The 20147-nt window shown below is 44.3% G+C and overlaps 1 protein-coding gene across 1 annotated transcript in view; it reads right to left on the bottom strand.

Annotated features, from left to right (window-relative positions):
• The window catches only part of CRIM1 (cysteine rich transmembrane BMP regulator 1), a 227383-nt gene that overhangs the window by 11059 nt on the left and 196177 nt on the right, over positions 1-20147 (bottom strand). The window contains exons 15-16 of the mRNA XM_038771661.1: positions 19165-19380; positions 16096-16317 (exon numbers count right to left, since the gene is read on the bottom strand). Coding sequence (XP_038627589.1) covers positions 16096-16317; positions 19165-19380 — 438 coding nt within the window. The remainder of the gene's footprint in view (positions 1-16095; positions 16318-19164; positions 19381-20147) is intronic.

Genomic DNA, 20147 nt, shown 5'->3' with positions numbered 1-20147 from the left:
GGATCGTTATGTATAAATAGAATTATAGATATATACACATCATTAATAAAAATAAATAGAATTATCCCAATCTTTCCACTGATATTATTACAAAACGACAGAAACATCACATGAATTGGAGAAACAAGGTGTTGCTTAAATGCCCTGCTGGCTGTGAGCAAAAGAATTATTACTGAAACTTTTTTTCCATTTTATTTTTTTCTTCTTGTGAGCTGGGAAATTGGAAGTATATTCAAATGAGGGAAGATTCCACTTTTCTCCTCCCCTCCTATTCCCCTGATTCAAAATCATTTCAACAGTAAAGAAGGCAATGAGAGAATGTCAACATAAGGATCTGGTAGCGTTTCTGGCTTCAATATTACAATATTAAGTAAGTTAGCATTTCATAACCATTTTCTTTCCAAGGGTCAAACAAAACAGACCAGGTCAAAGGGGGATGTGGAAGATGCAAGAGATCACTTCATTTTTACTGAATTCTAAACTCCCTTCTGCAACTCTATCAACTCCTCTCTACCAATTCTGTTACACCGTGCTCTCCCAAGCGCTAAGTACAATGCTCTGCACACACTAAGAGCTCAATAAGACTGACTGAGCCTGCAACATCAGGGCACACTAGGTTCTAGGGTATTTCTTGCCGTGAAAATTATCCCTAAATCACCACCAATTCTGTTACAGCACTTGAATCCTTTTACAGCTCTTTTAAGAGAGTGATGGCAGATAGGTGGTGGGTGCTTTATCTCTCTTTCAGCAGTTGTTCCCAAGCAATACTTAATGGACCAAGAAAACCTGGGTACAACTTCCAGCCCTGCGGTGAGGAAGAAAACCGGGAGAAGTAGTTCCAAGAAAGAGGGACATAATGCAATGGGTGGCTGGTATGCCAGTGAGAGAAGCATATCAGCTTCTGACTGGCAGAACCCAGGAGACTCATGGCACCAGAAAACTCACATACAAGCTCGCACTCCCTGATTCTGGCTTGTTGCATGGGCAGCAGGAGGAAGGGAAGAAATGGATGGAAGGAAAATAAATCTTCTCCTGGACGGAACAGGTGGTGACGGTGAGGCAGAAATAGCTTTTTGGGGAGCTCTTCTTCTTTGGGGATGGAAGAAACACAATTCAAAAGGACAGAATAGCTGTTTGGGTATAGCCTGATGGTGGGGTTGGAGATTAACAAGTAAGCACTAAACAGCCAAAGTTTTTCAAGAAACCCGGAAGTATCACCCTGGCATCCTAAAGAATGGATTCTTCCATCACTAAGGGATTCTTGGGGGCAGATCTGCCAATGAATATGCCATTTTGCTTTGCCTCCATACCATGCCTGGAAAATCAAATATTCAGGTGGATAACAATCACTGCCCCAAATATTTAATAAGAATAACAATGATGGCATTTGTTAAGCACTATGTGCCAGGCACTGTACTAAGCACTGGGGTGTATATAAGCAAATTGGGTTGGACACAGTTCCTGTCTCACATGGGGCTCACAATCTCAATTCCCACTTTACAGATAAGGTAACTGAGGTACAGAGAAATGACTCACCCAAGGCCACACAGCAGACAAGTGGTAGAGCTGGGATACAAAACTTTACATTGCTAGGCAGTTTGTTTGAACTACATGGTACCTAGACAGAATCCAACTGAAATAAGCAAGATTTTGGGTACAAAGATATGCGAAGGGCTCATCTTTCTTTTCAGTGCCCTTGTCTCCTCCTCATTCATTCATTCGTATTTATTGAGTGCTTACTGTGTGCAGAGCACTGTACTAAGCGCTTGGGAAGTACAAGTTTGCAACATAAAGAGACGGTCCCTACCCAACAGCGGGCTAACAGTCTAGAAGTCCTCCTCTATCTTCTGCCATTAAAGAAGGTCCTAACTGGACTTTAAGGGGAAATTGGGCATGGTTGGTGATTAAGGCAGATTTGGGCTGCCAACAGGAGCCCAGAACATTCTGTAAAGGAATATTTTCTAATGCCTTATGGACCCTCGGGGAAGATAAATATTTAAGCTGATTTCATCGCATGAAACAAAAAACCCATTCCAATGTTTGCCATTCAAATCCCAATGTAGAAGTTGCCTGAGACAATGAAGAGCTGTACTGAGGATCATTTTGACCACGTGTCGGGATTTCACCAACACAAAAGCATGTTACATGGAAAGTTCTGCTCCGCAGCCAACCTCTCACATCACCAGAGTCACCGTGTTTAATATTCCACAGACTGCACTCTTTGAACCAATAACGGAAATGTTTTATTTAACAAAACAGAAAATCCTACAGCTGGAAAAGAAGCTTGAGAGATAATCTGGTCCTACCTTTGCCTTCAGGGAGGTGAAGAATTAAAGCACTTAGGAAAGATATTTGTTTGTCTATTCATTCTTTAAAGCTTTTCAAGGACGGAGTCTTCCTTGGTAACCCAGTCCCATGTTTTGTTACCCTGGAGTGGTAAAATTTCCCTTTGCAAAATAGTTCTAATGACTATCTTTCCTAAAATAATAATGACAGTAATTCTGGTATTTGTTAAGCACATACTATGTGCCAGGCACTGTACTAAAAGCTGGGCGGATACAAGCAAATTAAGTTGGACACAGTCCTTGTCCCACATGGGGCTCACGGTCTCACTCCCCATTTTACAGATGAGGTAACTGAGGCACACAGAAGTGAGTTGCCCAAGATCACACAGACAAGTGGCGGAGCCGGGATTAGAACCCATGACCTTCTGACTTCCAGGACGTGCTGGAACCAACCAGTCAATCAATGGTATTTACTGAGTGCTTCTGGGTGCACAGCACTATACTAAGCACTTGGAAGAGCACAATATAGAGCTGGTAGACATGTTTCCTGCCCACAACGAGCTTATAGTCCAGAAGGGTAGGCAGGCGTTAATATAAATTATGTATATGTACATAAGTTCTGTGGGGCTGAGGATGGGGTGAATATCATGTACTTACAAGGTACTGATTCAAATGCAGAGATGATGGTTCATGAAGACAATGTTGGTATTAAGTGCTTACTAAGCACTGGGACAGATACACGGAAAACAGATTAGAGTACCAGTCCCTCACGGGGAGTCAGAAGGGAGTCAGAAGGACCTGGGTTCTAATTCCGGCTCAGCCACTTGTCTGCCGTGTGACCCTGGGCAAGTCACTTTACTTCTCAGTGCCTCAGTTACCTCATCTGTAAAATAAGGATTAAGAGTGTGAGCCCCATGAGGGACAGGGACTGGGTCCAATCGATTACCATGGATCTTCCCCAGTGCTTAGTACAGTGCTTTTGCACACAGTAAGTGCTCAATAAATATGATTAATAATAATAGTACTTAAATACCATAATAATAATAATAATTATTATTATTATTATTGTTGTTATTCACCATCATCAGTCCCTAACTGAAATGTGCAGGTGCAGAAGATTCATATATTCCTTTAATTTGCAGAGAACACTATATTATTAATACAGATGGCAACGAGGATGAAGCGAGAATCAATATTTCTCAAGGGTAGTCATTGGATTAATAAACAAAGCCAAATGGAGAAATACAAAATACAGTCATCTTGGAGGAACATACGTTAATATTTATATGAGAACAATGGGTCTGCCCAATGAGGGGTTGGTGGCAGAAGGGAGACTGAGATGGGGAGTTTGGGTGCCAATATAGTAATTGTGGTGAGAGAGAGGGAGAGAGAGAGAGAGAGAATCTGGAGACAGAACGACACGAAGGTCAGAGAGTGAACCAGTTGTGGGGGACTTAACTCTTTGGCCTCTTCCCGGCCCCTTTACCCAGAGAGAGAAGCAGCGTGGCCAAGTGGAAAGAGCACGGGCCTCGGAGTCAGAAGACATGGGTTCTAATCCTGGCTCTGTCTCTGCTTTGTGACCTTGGGCAAGTCACTTCACTTCTCTGTGCCTCACTTACCTCATCTGTAAAATAGGGATTGAGTCTGAGCCCACATGGGACTGTGTCCTCTCTGATTTGCTGGTATCCACCCCAGTGCTTAGTAAAGTGCCTGGCACATAGAAAGCACTTAATACCATAATTATTATTATCAAGTGGGACAGGGACCGTGTCAAAACCCGATTATCTCCTATGTACCCCAGCACTTAGAACAGTGCTTGTCAATCAGTATGCCCTTAACAACTACCACAACCATTAACATCATCTGGCCCCCTCGTTGCTTCTTCCTAAATTTCTAGGTCGATTACCCACGGAATAGCAGAAGGTCTAGGGAAAATGGACAGTATGAGGGGATTAGCAGACGTGATCCCTGCCCTCATGGTTATCCTAATTTAGGAAGGGAGACAGAGGAATGCAAAACAGGCGGAAGCTCACAGGGCAGGCACATAAATCTCTGGAAAGCCTCTAAAACGTTTGCTGCAATAACAGAGTAAATATGCAAGTGGGAGAGGCATTAATGGCTGGTGAACTGGGCCAGGACTGGTGCCCCCCAAATAACTGTTACCATGGGGCCCATCAGGATGCAGTTTAGCTGCCGCAGCTCTCAGAAAACTGCCCAAGTCTGAGCTAATCTGGGCCACCAGGGCAGTCACTATGTGGGTAAGCTCGTTGCATATAGGGAATGTGCCTGTTTAATGTTATATTGTACTCTCCCAAGCGTTTAATAGAGTGCTCTGCACACAGTGAGTGCTCAATAAATACAACTGACTGACTGGCACAGGGACCACCCCACATTTAGTCAAAAGGAATTAAGACAGAAGAACCAACCTCTCTGCTAAACTGTGATAGGAAGCAGCGTGGCTTAGTGGCAAGAGCCCGGGCTTGGGAGTCAGAGGACGTGGGTTCTAATCCCGGCTCTGCCACTTGTCGGCTGTGTGACCCTGGGCATGTCACTTAACTTCTCTGTGCCTCAGTTACCTCATCCGTAAAATGGGGATAAAGACTGTGAGTCCCATATGGGAGAAGCAGCGTGGCTCCCTGGAAAGAGCACGGGCTTTGGAGGCAGAGGTCACGGGTTCAAATCCCAGCTCTGCCCATTGTCAGCTGTGTGACTTTGGGCAAGTCACTTAACTTCTCTGGGCCTCAGTTACCTCCTCTGTAAAATGGGGATGAAGACTGTGAGTCCCCCGTGGGACAACCTGACCACCTTGTAAACTCCACAGTGCTTAGAACAATGCTTTGCACATAATAAGTGCTTAATAAATGCCATCATTATATGGGACAACACGATTATCTTGTATCTACCTCAACGCTTAGAACAGTGTCTGGCACATAGTAAGCACTTAACAAATACTATAATTATTATTATTATTAGGACTCTTCTGGTCTGTAAGCTTGTCATGGGCAGGGAACATGTCTACCAACTCTGTTACATTGTACTCTCCCAAATGCTTAGTACAGTGCGCTGTGCCCAGTAAGCGTTCAATAAATATGACTGGTAAATTGATTGTGGATGGGAACGTGGGCAGGTGGTATATGGCCTCTGGCAGGGGGTTCCCTGACGGGCCGATTTAAAGGCTGACACTAACCACAGAAGCACAAGCTAAGGAGCGAGCAGACTCTTGTCACGGAGCATAGGAGGGATGCCAAAATGAAGAGGATGGAAAGGATTTCAAAGAAGGATCAATACAAAAGTCCCGTCACTAGAGTGATCCCGTCACAGGAGTGATTGATTTACCATGAAAGTCAAGGGATTTGGTGCACAGCTGCAGGATGAGGGGATGAGTGATTGGCTGCCCTCAGCATAGGAATTGCTACTTGCAAGGACATTTGTAAGGCGAGAGTGAAGTCCTGGTCAGTCTGTAATGCTGGGTAATTTAACCAGAAAACTTAAGCTGCTCAGGAGGATGTGAGCATCCTTGATTTCATACAGTCAGGCTTTACAGACTGGCTCATTGTTGAACGATGTCACATAGTGAGCTTGATGCTTTCGCCTGGTGCACTGCTTCTCCTGACTCTCCCCCGCCCTCTCCCTTTTTGTCCCTACTGGAATAATAATAATAACAGCATTTATTAAGCGCTTACCATGTGCAACGCACTGTTCTAAGCGCTGGGGAGGTTACAAGGTGATCAGGTTGTCCCCCTGGGGGCTCACAGTCTTCATCCCCATTTTACAGATGAGGGAACTGAGGCCCAGAGAAGTTAAGTGACTTGCCCAAAGTCACACAGCTGACAATTGGTGGAGCCGGAATTTGAACCCATGACCTCTGACTCCACAGCACGTGCTCTTTCCACTGAGCCACACTGCTTCTCTGGAAGCTAGCATTCTGCCGCTTCAAGCGGTAATTTTTCCCTGAGTACCACATTAGGGCTTGCTGCCTTCAGCTCTGCTCCTCAGCCATGTGGCCTAGTGGATAGAGCACGGGCCTGGGGGTTGGAAGGACTGGGTTCTAATCCCGGCTCCAGTCTATATTCTTTCAACTCCCTGCCTCATCGAGGCATAGACAAAGTCAAGGAGCTCTACAGTCAGGGTGAAACTGATGGCGATGTAAGGTTGGCATAACAGCACATAGAGAGAACAAGAACCCAAGTATCTCTCTTCGTCCAAAGGCTTAGAATAAGTAAGATGATTTCCTGAAGCCTTCCAAGATCCAGGACCGGATAGATTTAAAGCAGTAGAATGGACTCTGCTGACTGCCCTAGGCTGAAGCACCCAAAAAGCATTTACTGTTCTCTCTGGAGATCCCAAATTAGACCAATAACGACCTTCTCAACGAATGTCCCTAAGTGGTGGAAGTCAAGGCAGGATGGCAGTTGGAGAAACCTGTGTTCACGCCAAAGAATGGCTTCTGACCAGAGATCTGGCCACTGTCTCTCTTAGACGGCAGGTATCAGAGCTTCTTGGTGGCCTTCACTAGCTGGGAAGTGAACCAATTCCACTCCCACTGGCCACCACCTGCTAGTTGTGCCTGAGGCTGGGAGGGAAATGGGTCTCTTGAGGTTCAGGCTGGACATCACCGATGTCTAATCTTTACTCTCACTAGGACTTCTGCCAGTGAGTTTCAAGTCCTCAGTGGTGAACTGAATACCAGTTTTTTCTCAGTCAAGGAGGCTGCTTTTACTTAATAATACTAATGACATTTGTTAAGCGCTTACTATGTGCAAAGCACTGTTCTAAGCACTGGGGAGGATACAAGGTGATCAGGTTGTCCCATGTGGGGCTCACAATCTTAATCCCCATTTTACAGATGAGGTAACTGAGGCCCAGAGAAGTTAAGTGACTTGCCCAAAGTCACACAGCTGACAAGTGGCAGAGCCGGGATTTGAACCCTTGACCTTTGACTCCAAAGCTCGTGCTCTTTCCACTGAGCCACGCTGCTTCTCCATCTGACCGAAGTACAAATCAGAGAAATCCCACACAAGGAGCTTATATTGTAATATATGCACCTAAAGCTCTGACTGTATAAATTGGTGTACTCTTGGAAGCTGAAGCAAGACTCAAATTAGGCATGCCTGGAGGTGATGATCTAACCACCTGGCCCTCTGATTAAGCATGTTTCTCTTTCAGACCATGTAGGATGCAGACTCGGAAGGTAAGAGAGATGAGTCATTGAACTTCCCATCCTTCACTTCAACAAAGAAAGCAAGACCAAATTTAAGCCTTTATGAGAAATATCCATCGAAAGATAAAATATGTAACTGCGTAAATTCAGTTAGTCTTTTCAAATCAATATATGCTTATTATATTAAATAATTCCTGGGCATTATATAGCAACTTGAATGAATGTCCCTCTAGGCCATAAGCTTGTTAAGGGCAGGGAACATATCTGCTAATTCTGTTTTATTGCACCCTCCCAACGCTTAAATTAGTACAGTGCTCTGCACATATTAAGCTCAATAAATACCAATAATTGATTGATTTCCAAGACCTTTTCAGAGATCATCTCATGAGGCATCACACCATCCCTGTCAGGAACCAAGCTATTTGTTCCCATTTTAGGAGAGGAAAAAACTCAGGCAGAGAAGTGATAAATAATTCAATCAAGGCCAAAAGCCAGTCAGGACTGGATCACGACCCTGCCAAATCACTGTCCAACGCCTATTCCCCTGGTCTGTCCAGCTTCCCACAAGGGGTTTTCTGGTTTTATAGTCCTAATAGTTTATATTCAGAGCACTGTGCAGAAGAGATGTTACTCTAATACCTGAGAGGTATTTCAAGAGACGTATAAGTCTAAATCCTAGGCCTTGGGGAGCCTACAAGTCTAATGTCAATATTTAGAACTCAGTTGGTAAGTAATTGCTCCTGGGTATTCCCCTCTGCAGAGTCAAACATGGGACCTGAGAGAATTGGGAGTCCACCAGGACACCTGCACACCCAAGTTGCTTCAGATCCATGGGTGAATTGCGTCTTTGGGCCCACCGAGTGAGAAGCCCCTCTTATATGGCTGCTATTTCTGGTGAACATTTGGTAGAAGGGGCATCAAATGCCCCATCTCTCCTAACTGACAGTTCTGAAAACCTCTCTATTGTTTTCTGAGAGCAGATTAACCCAGAGGTACCACATTGGGGGGAGAGGATTTTTTCTACGGTATTTGTTAAGCACTTACCATGTGCCAGGCACCGTACTAAGTGCTGAGGTAGATACAAACTAAGCAGGTCAGACTCGGTCTATGTCCCACACGGGGCTCACAGTCTTAATTTCCATTTTGCAGATGAGGAGACTGAGGCACGGCTAAGTTAAGTGACTTGTCTCTGTGCCTGTCCTCATGTGCAAAATGGGGTCTCAACGCCTGTTCTCCCTCCTACTTAGGGTGTGAGCCCCATGTGGGGCCTGATGATTCCATACACTACAATTATTATTATTATTACCATTACTATCAGGTTGGAGGCTTAGATCATATTTTTACAGTAGTGCAAAGAGATCAACTGCTCTACTTAGGAGCCAAATGTAGCCTGAGAAGTTCTAAAGACATTGACTGCCCTTTACCAACCACCTGGTAAAATGGATACACATCCTTCCAGTCAATCCAAAATATTAATAGAATTGTAGTATTTGTTAAGTGCTTCTATATGTCAAGCACTGTTCTAAGTGCTGGGGAAGACATTGGATATCAGGTCAGAACTATCTCTGTCCCACAAAGGCTTCACAGTCAATCAATATTACTTACTGAGTGCTTACTGTATGCAACACACTGTACTAAAAGTGCCTGGGATAGTAATAATAATAGTTATGGCATTTATTAAGCACTTACTATGTACCAGGCACTGTACTAAGAACTGGGGTGGATATAAGCAAATCGGGTTAGATACAGTCCTTATCCCCCGTGGGGCTCATAGTCTCAATTCCCATTTTACAGATGAGGTGAGGCCCAGAGAAGTGAAGTGACAGGCCCAGAGAAGTGAATGACGTGCCCAGGTCACAAAGCAAACAAGTGGCGGAACTGGGATTAAAACCCACGACCTTCTAACTCCCAGGCCCATAGCCCATCGACTATGCCAGGCTGCTTCTCTGTGCAACAGACTTTGTAGGCGTGATTACCTACCCACAAGGACAGGTGTGGAAGGCCTCTTTCACAGACTGAAAATGACAATCAAATGCTTGTGGGCAGGGAACGTGTCTACCAACTCTGTTGCACTGTACCCTCCCAAGTGCTTAAGTCAGTGCTCTGCACCCAGGAAGCACTCAATATACCACTGATTAATTAATTGATTGATTGACTTTAGACCCTGCTCCAGTCAAGGGGAATGATGATGAGCTCCTGCCACAGATGACACACAGAATGAACAAGACAATGTGAAAGACTTCTTTTCCTTCATATGAGATCAAACCTGGGAGCTGGCATTCATTCATTCATTCACTCAATCTCATTTATTGCGCATTTACTATGAGTAAAGCACTGTACTAAGCACTTGAGAGAGTACAATACAACAACAGACACATTCCTGCCCACAATGAATTCACAGTCTAGAGGGGGAGACAGGCATTAATATAAGTACCCTTCCTTCCTCTCCCCCTCGTCCCCCCTCTCCATCCCCCCATCTTGCCTCCTTCCCTTCCCCACAGCACCTGTATATATGTATATATGTTTGTACATATTTATTACTCTATTTATTTATTTATTTATTTTACTTGTACATTATCTATTCTATTTATTTTATTCTGTTGGTATGTTTGGTTTTGTTCTCTGTCTCCTCCTTTTAGACTGTGAGCCCACTGTTGGGTAGGGACTGTCTCTATATGTTGCCAACTTATACTTCCCAAGCGCTTAGTACAGTGCTCTGCACACAGTAAGCACTCAATAAATACAATTGATGATGATGATGATGATAAGTAAGTAAATTACACATGTATACTGATATACAGGAGTGGAGAAGCAGTGTGGCTCAGTGGAAAAAGCACGGGCTTTGGAGTCAGAGTTCATGGGTTCAAATCCCAGCTCTGCCAATTGTCAGCTGTGTGACTTTGGGCAAGTCACTTCACTTCTCTGGGCCTCAGTTACCTCATCTGTAAAATGGGGGTTAAAACTGTGAGCCCCATGTGGGACAACCTGATCACCTTGTAACCTCCCCAGTGCTTAGAACAGTGCTTGGCACATAGTAAGCGCTTAATAAATGTTATTATTATTATTATTATATATACATATGTGCTGCGGGGATGGGATGAAAGAAATAAGAGCAGAGCAGAAGGGAGGGAGAGAAGAGGAGAGGAGGGGCTCAGTCAGGGAAGACTTCTTGGAGGAGATGTGCCTTCAGTAAGGCTTTGAAGTGGGGAGAGCAATTATCTGCCTGATATGAGGAGGGAGGGGGTTCCAGGACAGAGGTAGGATGTGGGCGAGAGGTCAGCAGACAGAAGGTGAGATCAAGGTACAGTGAAAAGGTTAGAATTAGAGGAACCAAGTGTGCGGGCTGGGTCGTAGTAGGAGAGTAGCGAGGTAGTAGAGGGCAAGGTGATGAAGTGCTTTAAAGCAAATGGTGAGGAGTTTTTGTTTGATGTGGAGGTGGATGGGCAACCACTGGAGTTTCAAAGAACTAGAGTCGCTCAGGAAGGAAACTAGTCCCAGCCAATAGATTCAATCCCTGGACTGACCATGGCTTCTCAGTTTAGGTCCAGGGACTGATTTAATAACAAAGACTGTGGTATCTGTTTAGGGCTGGCTACAAGATAATCAGATCACATACAGCTCCTGTCTGTCCCACATGGAGATTTGCAGGCTGAAGGGGTAATTCACTACCTAAAACCGTAGAACCTGACAGAATTAGAGAGTATTTCCCGGAGAAGAGCTTACACAGTAAGAACATTTGGCACATCCAAAATGTTATTGTTATTACTGGGTCCAACACTCAGCCATATTTGAGTTTTGGGACCTTTGGGTGATTTAAAAAGCATTTAGATGATGAATTGGGCTAATTCACACCCACACAAGTGCACTCCTGTTGAACACCAAATTGGGCAAATTTTTCAGTGGGAAAAATCTTCCAGTGAAAGACTTTTCATCACAAATAATATGTCATTTATTTTTCCAAGCACAGTCTAATCTAATTGTTTAGTTAGATTTAGGAAACTAACAGCAGTTCAGCTTGAAAAATCTAACACTGGTCTCCAGCACTTTCCTGGCCTTAGTCTTTGGTGAGATGCCATCTATTTTTGGAGCGAATGATTTGATCTGTCATTAACTAAATGAAAATCCACTGTGTAAACAATTCCCTTAGGGGAAATAGGAAGGAGAGATGTCTGGCTAAGCATGCTGAATAAGGTGTTCCCATTACCTCTCACAGGGAAAAAACAGCTGATTATTATTCAGCGGCAGGGCTGCTGTCTACTGTGTGTTTATCTGTTGGGACAGTAGTGAAAGAGCTTCATTGTGTTTTCGAGAAAGGTAGGCTAGACATGAGCGAGGCAAAATGGGAGAAACAACTTTGAAAATACAATTTACATATTACTTCGATTTTGATGTACACCCCCTCCCCAGGAAGACATTAGGTGTAGCCCACTCTCTTAAATTTGCTAGACAAAAGTCCAAAGAGATCCCTCATGAAATCTTCTTTGGAAGTTGCTGAGAATGATCCTGGGGCCTTTAATAATACTAATAATGATAACAATAGTAATTATTGTGGTACTTGTTAAGGGCTATGTGCTAGGCACTGTACTAAGTGCCAGGGTGGATACAAGTAAATCATGTTGGACACAGTCCCTGTCCCACGTGGGGCTCACAGTCTCAACCTCATGTCACAGATGAAGTAACTGAGGTACAGAGCAGTAAAGCGGCTTGCCCAAAGTCACACAGCAGACAAGTGGCAGAGCTGGGATTAGAATCCATGACCTTTAATATACGTGAGGAGAACAAAAACCCAGCGTTTAGTTGACACAAAGATGATGGACCCTAGTGACTTTGAGGATACTTGATTCATGTGACAATTTGTGGGCATATGAGTGAAGTATTCATTGTTTTTGAAGAAAAAAGATGAGAAGGAAAATGTTCATATATTTTGTTCCCTGCTACTAAAAGAATGCATTTATACCCTCTCCTTGGCAGGTTTTTTTGCTTCTCCTTGATTAACTGATTGAGAGTAATAGCTTGATGTTTTACTTGGGCTACTGAATAACCATTTCCAAGCTCAACAGCCTCCTGAAGAGAAGCCCAGCTCAACCCAGCAGCTGACTGGGTGGGTCTAGATTTTTGCTTAATGGAAAAGCTCTGCGGAAACAACCTCTGTTAATCAGTTGCCAACGGAATTGAAGAAAATCAATTTACAGTGTCCTGCCCAACTGATGAGCTCCCTGCTGGCATAAGTCACTTCAAGTAGCTAGATTTGACAGTTCAGTATTACATACTCTGGGCCTTAAAACAAGTGATGGATAAGGCATCTTTTTAATAACTAAACTGTGGCTCTCTACTGCACCAAAAGGGGATACTCTGATCAAAAAAACCTCAGACCTATGTCACTCCGAAGTCACCTTATAAATTCTCTGCTGCAATCATTCCCAACCGTCTCCCTTCTCATGTCAATGAATAATATCGAAAGTGGGTCCATTATGCCACTTCCACTGGGCAGTTGAGCCTCAGTTACCTCATCTGTAAAATGGGGATTAATACTGTGAGCCCCACGTGGGACAACTTGATCACCTTGTATCCCCCCCCAGCGCTTAGAACAGTGCTTTGCACATAGTAAGCACTTAACAAAATGCCATCATCATCATCATCAGTGGCTGTGCTATTAAGAGATTCCCTCTTGCTTCCTTCACTCTCCTTTCCTTGCCTAGGATTCTGTGGGTAAAAATGTAACAATAATATAATAACAATAATGGCATTTATTAAGCAATTACTAACTGGGGTAGATACACGATAATCAGGTCTTACATGAGGTTCATGTTACTGATGCCTGTCTACTTGTTTTGTTTTGTTGTCTGTCTCCCCCTTCTAGGCTGTGAGCCTGTTGTTGGGTAGGGACTGTATCTGTTGCTGAATTGCACTTTCCAAGCGCTTAGTACAGTGCTCTGCAGGCAGTAAACGCTGAATAAATACGCTTGAATGAGTGAATGAAGTAGAAGGGAGAACATGTACTGAACCTCCATTTTGCAGAAGAGGGAACTGAGGCACTGAGAAGTGAAGCGACTTGCCCAAGTCACAGAGCAGACAAATGATGGAGCTGGATTTAGAACCCAGGTCCTCCAACTCCCAGGCCTGAGCTTTTCCCACTAGGCCACGCTGCTTCCCTAGGTATCCCAGGCAGCTTGCAGTGGCAGCACAGGTTTCTAGACCTGCCCATGCAGCTCCCCCTGGGACCTCGGCACTTGCTGTATCTGCTCCACACTCATTCTTTCATTCATTTGTTCATTCAACTGTATTTATTGAGTGCGCACTGTGTGCCAAGCACCGTACTCATCGCTTGGGAAAGTACAACATAACAACAGACACATTCCCGCCCATAGCAAGCTCACAGTCTAGAGGGGGAGACGGACTTTAATAAAAATAGACAAATAAATTACAGATATAGAGAGATCCTGAGTACAGTCCCTTTAGCAAGCATTCGGATTTACTGAGCACTTCGTAAGTGCAGGGCACTGTACTAAGCACTTGGGAGAGTGCGCTACAGTAAAGTTGGTAGAACTGTTTCCTGCCCACAGAAAGCTGCGTCAGGGTCCATTCATATACTGAACACCCTAAGGGCACAACCAACTTCCCTACGCCCGCCAATAAGGAGAGGAATCTAACCCTCCTCTAGACAGTAAGCTCCTTGTGGGCAGAAATACGTCTACCAATTCTGTTGTACTCTCCCCCAAGTGCTTAGTACAGTGCTGCGCATACAGTTAGCACCATCACTGATTGACTGATAAAAGGGAAGGTGCAGCAGATGGATTAGGTGGTCCTTAAATCAGGCCCAGCTGATTCAGAAGGGTCAGAAAACTAAGAGCAGGAATGGGAAGTCAGAACGGCACTGACTGCGGTGCAGAAAAAAACCTTCCCGAGACCCAGGTTGAGTCAGTATGTTTCTGATCGCTTTTGTCTTTCTCGGGGTGATGGGTAGGTTGTGAAGCAGGTGTGCACCTGCGTGTGCCTGAAGGCAGGCTGTGACCTGGTAATTGTCTGCGTGGGCTGCTAATTCAGCACAAGAAAGAAACCCTTTCTTTAATGAGCTCCAACACGGCCTGCCAAGCCGTTGGGGTCTACCTTGTACGAGCTGGGTGGCAAAACTGCCCAGTCAGTTACAGACAAAAGTCCTTCAAGAGCCTTGAAGCCTGCTTGCAATAAACGAACACGGGGAGAGAAAAATATATTGCTGCATGAGAAATTCTAGAAAACCAAAAAAAGGAGTCATGATGTCAGAGTCTTTTCACAGAGGTGGAATTCCCATTAGATTGCTTTCGGTTAATGGTATTTACCGAGCACTTTCTGTGTGCAGAGCATTGTATTAAGCACCGACAAGGCTCAGTTGGATAGAAGGGTTTGGGATCAGATGCCACAAAACACTGAGGGTGTGTCCCACTCCCAAATCCAAGGGCTCAAACCACAAGTAGTGCCAATTCTCAGACAGCTGGCGGCCCGCCCGGCCCTTTATTCTGTCAGTCATAGCAGAGGATGTTGGGAGATACTGTGTGATGAATGATCCCTGCTGTATATCTTTAATCATGGTTATGAACCAAGGACTTGCATTTGAGTCCTCGTAGCAATGGAGAACCAAATGGGCCTGTGCCTACGTATCAAGAACCAGAGACTTCAAAAGGCCAGAATATGTAGAGGAAGAAGTTTACCTACAGATTAGAGCAATCATCCAAAACATTTCCTAGCCACCTAGCAATTCTGCTACAATCCAAGGTACTAAGCAGTCTGTTCTACGCTCATTTGGGAAAGAATCCAGTTATGCCGTGATGATCCTACCTTGCTTCAAGTGACCTTTTCCTGCAGACATTGGTTTTTCTTGTCTGATAAACTGGGCTGAGATAGAGCAGATAAGATTCTTGAGAATATTGGTATTTTTTATCTTCTATTATGGCCTGCACATGCCTAGCTTTTCACCTGGGTGGCAGGGGAAATTTTACTGCTCCTTTCAGGTTTCCCAGCCACCTAAGCCTCTGAAATGATACCACACCTCAATGGACTAAGTCTGGAGCACACGAAAGACTAGATAGAGACCGGATGCTCAGGGAACAAAATGCAGCAACTTTCAGCTTTTCTGTGTTTAGCACGGAACTTTAGAACATTATGGGAAAGTTACATGAAGGCCATACTGGGGGGGAAGAAAGAGTGAGAGAGAGAGCGAGAGGTCAGATATCCATTTCTTGATCCTCCAGAATAATGAAGATGAGAATCAGGCTATCAATCAGATCACACTTTGTGCCAGTGGCCAATACTGTCCCCACTTACATTGTCAACAGTCAGTTCCTGGAAGATGAGACAACAATTTGGCTTTGAGCCTGGCTGCAGGAAAAGAACTGATCTAAGATGAAAAAGGGTATTCTGGTTCCTGAAAGAAGAATCCAAGCAGAAAGCAAGAGCCCCTGGCTACCACAAAATTATAAGTGTCCTGGCAAGCTCTGACTCCTTATCTCTTCCTCTGCCCAGAATAACCGCCATTTCAGTCCCACTGGTCTTGTATCAGCCCAATGAACCAATTTCTGTGTCAGAAATAGTTAAATCAGCCAGAGTGATTTCCACTGATGGATTTCCACGAAGCCCTAGCAGAGATTACATTTTTTTTTTCACTTGGCTTACCTATGCAGTAGGGACAACACTGGCCCTTTCTCAAGACAGGTCTTTCACATGAGGCTGGTGGGCAAGACTCAGAATAACAGCTAATCATGCCATCCATGCATATGCAGCTGGTGCAAACATCAGGTTTCCAGGACTCTGCTGCCAGGAAAATGTCCCCTTCATCATTTTTGCAGTAACTAGGCATGCTCTCATTATTTGAAGAGGAAGACTGAAGAGGTTCATCTGGAAAATTGAATACACACATCAGTGGGAAAAACAAGATGATATAGTCCACTAATTGTTCAGTCTTCACCTTGACTTCAGTATTGAGGGTTGTAAAAAAAAAATCATTTTCAGCACTGAGATTTCTTGGTGCCCATATCACAGGCTGGATCCAGGTTGGCTCAAAGGTTCGAATAAAAGGGATGAGTCTTTCAAAGCATCTTGAAAATCATCAGATTCACCAGAAGAATCTGTGTCCACATGCCCCAGAGTTCAGCTGGGTGACTCATTAGCTGAAGGAAAAATCATCTTGGAAAGGTGCAAAGCGAGAGAAGGAACTACAAACTAAACCTTGTGCAGTACTACATGGCCTTGAAAGAGATGCTTCAATAATGTACTCCATTTGGTTCCCTTCCTTAATGAAAATAGGCCCCTAAGCATTATCAACTGAAGATTTCAGGAAATCCTCAATGGCAGGTCAAAGTTGAAATAGTACAAAGATGTTTAACACAGGACTGTATACTGCAAAGTGTCTTTGGAAAAGAATCAAGTTCTGAATGATCTTTTTTTTGTGGGCAAGGGGTAAGAAGCCACGTCTGGTCACCACGCCTCCCCTAAGAGTCCAGGAATAGTGATGATTATTCTTAGGCCCAAATCTCCAGAGCAAAGAGAAATCGACTCTTTAGAGCCTAATGAATTTCCATGCACATTTGATTCTCATCTATATCTTTAAGCCTCGCCTATGAGAACTGATTCAGCCAACCACCCAGGTTAATTTCCTCCACGATGCTATTGTGCCTTTTCTTTGGCTGAGACAGCCACCAGAACAAACAGACCTCCACACGTGGAAAATAATTTCTTCTGAGTGCAAGGACACCCACTGTTGTGTTCTTTCTGAAGGCCAGCAACAGATTCCCTGTAACACCTGTGATCTCAAAGGATAATCAAAACCTCACAGTCTCTAGCCCTGAGAGGAGTAAATAGCTTTACCAAGGCCACGGCTGGGTCCTGGGTATATTTTACGCTCAGGCTTAAAGTGGGGCTGAAAAGCATTGAGCGTTGTCGGATGAAAATTCTCTCACACTGCCACCCTCACGGACGGCTGGATCATCCACTGCCAAATCTGTTTTCTTGGGGAGAGACCTGACCATCACATTATGAGCAAGGTTGCACTCTTCTCTTTCTTCTCTATCCTTGCCATCGTCAAACACTGTAACTTCCAGCTGAACTCCACCAGCCAAGAGGACAAGACCCAGTCAGACCCTACATCTCTAGACAAGTCCTGAGGGATTCCTAGGTTCTGGAGAAAGCAGAGGTGATAGTGGAAGAGAGTAAAGAATGCTGGAGTTAAGCTGTAGAGTGATAGAAGAATTATTGACCAAAAGATGAAGGCTTTCAAAATGGCAGCAGAGCTCAAGGAAGCAGATGGCACAATCATTAGTAGTAGAACAAGCAATGGGGTTGGGCCCGGAACAGGAGCCCATTATGTCACCAAGCAAATGTCACTTTACAGAAGTTTGTTACAAAAAGTGCTGGCTATCTCCGCTGCTCTTCATTCCTTTCTCAGCTCTTCTAGCCTCCTTTTCTCCACGTTCTGCCTTAATCTACTTCCTACTTTTTTTTGTTCATTTGCCATTGTCTTTGTTTCTCACTTGGCTTAACTCTCTACTCCTCTTTCCCAATTCTCCATGTTTCACTGCTTCCCCCAAACGAAAAATGAGTAAAAGGAAAATGCGATTTCAAAGAAAAACTCCAGAGGAAGTAGCCAGGCCTAGGAAATCTCCTCCTTGCTAACGTAAGCAGCAGCATCCAACGGATCATCATCATCATCATCATCATCAATCGTACTTATTGAGCGCTTACTATGTGCAGAGCACTGTACTAGGCGCTTGGGAAGTACAAATTGGCAACATATAGAGACAGTCCCTACCCAACAGTGGGCTCACAGTCTAAAAGGGGGATCAGAGTTCACATTTAAGGCTTAAATGACAACAATAGTATTCATGTGGAATCAGTCTCTGAGTTGTCCAAATGACTTCGCAGGCTTCACATGGTTAATGACCAAAATATTCCTGTGACCTTGGAAGAGGGCAGAAATGATCCCCAACAAAGAGACATCCTTAACATTCCCCTCCCCCTGCCCTCCCCCACCTGTTTTCATCTTTGAACAGTAGAGTCAGATTACTTCTAAGGGTTTTATTGCAGTGGAAAGAGTGCAGGCCTGGGTTCTAGGCTCTGCCCTGCCAATTGCCTGCTGGGGGACCTTGGACAAGTCATTAACTTCTCTGTGCCTCAGTTTCTTCACGTGTAAAATGGGGATTCAAAACCTGTCCTCCCTCTGACTTAGACTGTGAGTCCTATGTGGGACAGGGACTGTGTCTGACCTGATTAGGTTGCAGCCTGCTGTTGGGTAGGGATTGTCTCTATATGTTACCAACTTGTACTTCCCAAGTGCTTAGTACAGTGCTCTGCACATAGTAAGCACTCAATAAATACAATTGAATGAATGAATGAATCTCCAGCACTTAGAATAGTGCTGGATACATAGTGAGCGTTTAACAACTACTATTTTTATTATTATTTCTCCATCCAAAAGTAGGAGAGAAAATGTGTCCATTGCTGTATTATGCCACCCCAGGGCACTTGTGTGAATTAAGATGGAGTCAATATAAGGGATGAAAGTAAGAGTAAAAACCAGCAGTCCTGCCACTGCTATTCCTCTTCCAGATCCATCCTCTCTGTGAATTAACTCGACCTCTACTTGACATCCCCATTTGACCTAGCCAAGCTCTACACAATCTAAAACTCATTAGAGCTGATTGGCTTCATCTACCAGGATCCCCCAGGAAGAGAGAAAGACCGGGTTACCTGAACACTGAGGGCAGCAGGAGTCCTGGGTGCGGGAGGGATTCTGGCAGAGTAGAGGCGGGCAGACTTCGGTTTCACAGAGAACCCGCCCGCTGTGGCATGTACACTGGGTACAGGAGTCGATATTCCATGTTTCTCCTTCCACAAAGTACTCTCCTCCAGGCGCGTGGCAAATGGACGTACTGCTGAGCTCTGGCTTTTGGACAATCAGGTCATCTTAGGAGAGAAGTAAAATCAAAACGACACCAGTTAGGGCACTCGTAGGTTGTTCAAATTAGCTCTTGGAGAACCTGCAGCACAGCGGTTTATGGATGGCTGCCCTAGAGAAGCAACAAAGCATTTCAATCCTCATTCCGTCCCCTTCTGGAATCAATGCCCCGTTGATCAGATTAACTTTTGATTCAGAAAAAAAATGAAAGGAGAAGCCAAAATGGAACTATTCCTAACAAGCATCTTATACAGCACTATTTAGTCCCGTCACACTGAGGGATGGGTTGTGGCAAACCATTGGAGAATTAATGTTACAGGTAATAACTTCTCCAAAGAAGGTTCTATTGATCGGTTATTTGCAGTGATTCACAGGATTTACAGTGGGGTAATCAGATGACTTGACTGTTGATAAGTTTCCTAGATTAAAACAAGTGTGCAAATTGCCAGGCCTTTACATTGCTCTCTGCATGTCATTACATTTCTGGGAGCGCAGATATTGTTTAGCTTGGAAATAAGCTGGGTCGGTAAGTCGGCCACACCAAGATCTTGCCTAACTGCTGCAAACTGGACAGGAATGCTTGTAAAATCAACAGTCAAGATGTACCATCATCATCATCATCATCAATCGTATTTATTGAGCGCTTACTATGTGCAGAGCACTGTACTAAGCGCTTGGGAAGTACAAATTTGCAACATATAAAGACAATCCCTACCCAACAGTGGGCTCACAGTCTAAAAGGGGGAGACAGAGAACAAAACCAAACATACTAACA

The sequence above is a fragment of the Tachyglossus aculeatus genome, chromosome X1, assembly GCF_015852505.1.
Source record: "Tachyglossus aculeatus isolate mTacAcu1 chromosome X1, mTacAcu1.pri, whole genome shotgun sequence".
NCBI lineage: Eukaryota > Metazoa > Chordata > Mammalia > Monotremata > Tachyglossidae > Tachyglossus > Tachyglossus aculeatus.
Note: the sequence above shows the minus strand (reverse complement) of the source record. Positions and strands in the feature narration are given on the sequence as shown.